This window comes from Salvelinus fontinalis, chromosome 11 (genome assembly GCF_029448725.1).
Source record: "Salvelinus fontinalis isolate EN_2023a chromosome 11, ASM2944872v1, whole genome shotgun sequence".
Classification (NCBI taxonomy): Eukaryota; Metazoa; Chordata; class Actinopteri; order Salmoniformes; family Salmonidae; genus Salvelinus; species Salvelinus fontinalis.
Window position 1 is genome coordinate 44,937,811 of NC_074675.1, and position 4,021 is coordinate 44,941,831.

Consider the following 4,021-nt stretch of genomic DNA (forward strand, 5'->3'; position numbering starts at 1 on the left):
GTAAAAGGTAGGAATAGTCCTACAGGTGAAATCAGTCATTGAAACAGACATGGTGATGTAGCAGGAATCGGAATGCCATGAACCAAAAGGTTGTCATTTCAAATGCCAGGGGAAAACATCTTAAATAATAATTACTGTATGAATACACTATGTAATCATGAATGTCAAAGTGTGTCCAAACGTAAGTTAAATGCAATGTTTGTGTGGGTATCCTCAGCATTGCCAAAAGACAAAGCTGTGACTAAGTCAGTGGTTCACAATCAGGGCCTTGATGGGCTCAGCAACAGTAACAGGGGGTGATGTGTAATGAAACTAGGGTGCGCTTGCCCTGGGTAGAGCTCTTTTTGGGGGATGGGGGACGTTTCTTTGCGACCATCAGGTGATGTCCCCCGAGACAAACCAGGAACTAGATAAAAATCATCCAGGGGACCATGACACAACGTTCCAAGAATGTCCTAAAAATGTCCTTGGGGACGTCTCAGGGGCCAACCGGGAACTAAACAAAACCTCCAGTGGACCATGACACCATGAGTAAAGCAGTATGTTTACATACAGCTTTACTAATCTCATATGTATATACTGCATTTCATTCTACGGTATTTCAGTTAATGCCACTCCGACATTGCTCGTCCTAATACTTACTTTAGATTTGTGTGTACTGTTGTGAATTGTTAGATATTACTGCATTGTTGGAGCTAGGAACACAAGCATTTCGCTACACCCGCAATAACATCTGCTAAATATGTGTATGTGACCAACAAGATTTGATTTGACACAACGTCCTGATGACTTCAGGCGAACATTTCGTGAGGTCCCAAGGACGTCCTAAAGACTCATTATTGTTTGCAGGGGATTACATTAGTAGATGCAGCAATACTGACCTCCAGCGTTTTAGGATAAAGGTGTGCCTAAATCACATTGACATTCAGGGCACATCTCACATCTCTGAAATATGCGTGTGTTCGCAAATGTACTTTTCTCCCTAATTTAATAATTACATACTTTTTTTGTTATCCAGTGTATCGGCGTGATTGACATGCAACATGTGTCATCAATACATCATATGATCAAAGCCTAATGACAGACAACGTATTTCACTATAGTCGTCATTCACAAAATAGCCTATTGAACTGATATAACAAATAAAATAAATAAAAGCATCGCATACTGTAATTCAATGAGGTGACAGTTAAGAGGGCAATGATTCCAGAAAATAATGCACTCTGTCGGGGGCGGGGCAGAAATCAGTTAGTTGTATGTGAGCAACACATGAGCGCTGACTAAGACAGCTTTCTTATGTAGAGCTCAGCACGAGCGCTGAGAGAGAGCCAGCAGCAGCCGATAGAGAAGGATTGCCTGTCATGCTATAACAGTATGCATGTACAAGGCAAGGTGGCATGATCGTTTAGTTAATTAACCAGATATATATTAGGTAATTATTTGCCGTCTAATCCACGAGACATGCCGTCAACATTGTGCTTATTTTCATTTTGGCAATGAAAATACCGACTAGTTATCATGGACTCTACATGCATAAAGTGAATGTCTTTCCCTGAATCAACCATTCTGGAATAAAAAATAAATACATGGACGGAATGGATTCGTTTAATTCAAGCGGAGTTGACACGTTCCCTGCTGTCAACTTAAATTCATCAGAAAGTCCATATTCTTCGGCTACAATAGCGAGTCTTGCAGCACTTGTAAGTTTTCTTATTTTGTTTACAGTGGTCGGGAACGTTCTGGTTGTAATTGCGGTGTTAACAAGCCGGGCAATGAAAGCTCCCCAGAATCTGTTTTTGGTTTCGTTAGCCACCGCAGACATTCTGGTTGCCACTTTGGTGATGCCATTTTCTCTGGCAAACGAACTTATGGGCTACTGGTATTTCGGCAGAGTTTGGTGTGGAATTTACCTCGCTTTAGATGTCTTATTTTGCACTTCGTCCATCGTCCATCTGTGCGCAATCAGTTTGGACCGCTACTGGTCCGTTACGCAAGCTGTTGAATATAATCTCAAACGGACTCCTAAACGAGTGAAGTGTATTATCGTCATTGTATGGCTTATATCTGCCATGATATCTTCTCCTCCGTTAATATCAATAGACAAGAACAATGATAACTCTCAGTACCCAGGGTGTGAGCTGAACAATGACACTTGGTACATCCTCTCCTCTAGCATTGCGTCATTCTTTGCGCCTTGCCTAATCATGATATTAGTGTATATTAGAATATACCAAGTGGCCAAGACGAGGACCAGGGGCATGTCGGAGAAAAAACATGGTCCAGGTGAACCTACAATGACTGAGAATGGGCTAAGCAAAGCCGCCTTGTGCAAAATCAACGGGGACAGAGAGACCGGGCACTGCCAGTGCCCACCCACGCCCAGCATGATGACCACAGAGGTTCATGATGAGGGGGACCTGGAGGAGAGCTCCTCCTCAGAGGGCAAAGGTCACACCAAACCTCAGGACCTGAACCATAAGAGGGTCAAGCGGGCCAGTCGGAAGAACAGTGCCATCTCCAAACACTCCAGCCGGATCTCTAGAGCCAGCAACAAATCCATGGACCTGTTCGCCTCCAGGAGGAAGAGGAGGAGGAGCTCTGTGTCCATGAAAAAGGTCTCCCAGGCCAGGGAGAAGAGGTTCACCTTTGTGCTGGCGGTAGTCATGGGGGTATTTGTGGTGTGCTGGTTCCCATTCTTCTTCAGCTACTGCCTGCATGGAGTGTGCGGGGACCCCTGTAAGATTCCCGATCCCCTCTTTAAATTCTTCTTCTGGATTGGTTACTGCAACAGCTCACTCAACCCCGCCATCTACACTATCTTCAACCAGGATTTCCGACGCGCCTTTCAGAAAATCCTTTGCAAGTCGTGGAAAAAATCATTCTAGATATATGTGATAATGGGAGGGACAAGCCATGACTAAATATGCCCTGAGATGACCATGACAATCTCAATATGGACATATGAAATCTACCATGAAATATTAGTATGAAATAAGCCTTTTTTGTATTCAACCATATGAACAATGCAATGTGCGTACTGTACTTACAGTGGTCATACACATTGTCATGCTGTAACTCAATTGAGAGAGCATCATTCTGAACTACACCTTCATATTCCCTCACAGGCAACTCTTGTGCTCTCATTACCCAACATATTTATGTTACTGGCCTGCATATTTGTCATTGACGTTCAGTGTGTGCATAGTGGTTCCCAGAACAAGATGTTCTGAAGTGTATCGCAAGGCTTTAACTCAATGTCACATTAGATATCTGGTACTCCTGAGTCCTATACAACCAAAGTAACACAATTTCCAGGCTAATCATGCTAATGCGAAAACACAGGGGAACTAGCCGGGCGCATCAGTAGTCAAATCCACTATGTTGACTTGTCATGGGTAATGATTACCAAGTGGACCCTAGGGATTACAGACAAATGGTTGAGGTGTTGAGGGCTGAGTATATGTTTTTAAAACGTGGGCTACGGTTGTTCCTTTTATTTATAATAGTAAGAAAGATCCATATTTTTCACCCTGGATGCTGATTAATAAATACCTAAGAATAAAACATAAAGTATTTATTTGAAGTACCTCTCTTGTGGACTGTTTCTGTTCAATTATTTTGCATATTTAACATTTTGTTTTGCAAGTGGTGCTTTATCTTATGCTTAAAGTAGTGGGCTATCATGCAAAATAAACGCTGAAGAAATCTTATCTGAGCTCTATTGTGATGTTGGACTTCTGTCATATGTATATACACACTGGAGCACTCTGACAATGATGCACATGTGTTTTGACATGCTTGAGTGATTGAGAGATACTGGGGTTGCCAAGTGTTGTCTTGTGCAAGGGATTCTGAGATAGTGTGCTCTGCCAGCATCAATCAATGTCTAACGTGCACTCTCTAAGATGTCTGGCAACCCATTTGTCCCTCAGATGGTATACAAATAAGCTTTTTATGTTTAGACACTATAAACATGGTAACAGAACAGCTCCAGGACAACCATGCATTTACGTAATCCTTT

General features: G+C 42.5%; 1 protein-coding gene across 1 annotated transcript; it reads left to right on the forward strand.

The window, feature by feature from the left end:
- The first annotated feature begins 1,292 nt into the window (after positions 1-1,292).
- On the forward strand, positions 1,293-3,583 carry LOC129865805 (alpha-2 adrenergic receptor-like). Its single transcript, XM_055938817.1, has one exon. It carries the CDS (start codon positions 1,587-1,589, stop codon positions 2,883-2,885), a length of 1,299 nt encoding a protein of 432 aa, XP_055794792.1. The 5' UTR covers positions 1,293-1,586; the 3' UTR covers positions 2,886-3,583.
- The last annotated feature ends 438 nt before the right edge of the window (positions 3,584-4,021 follow it).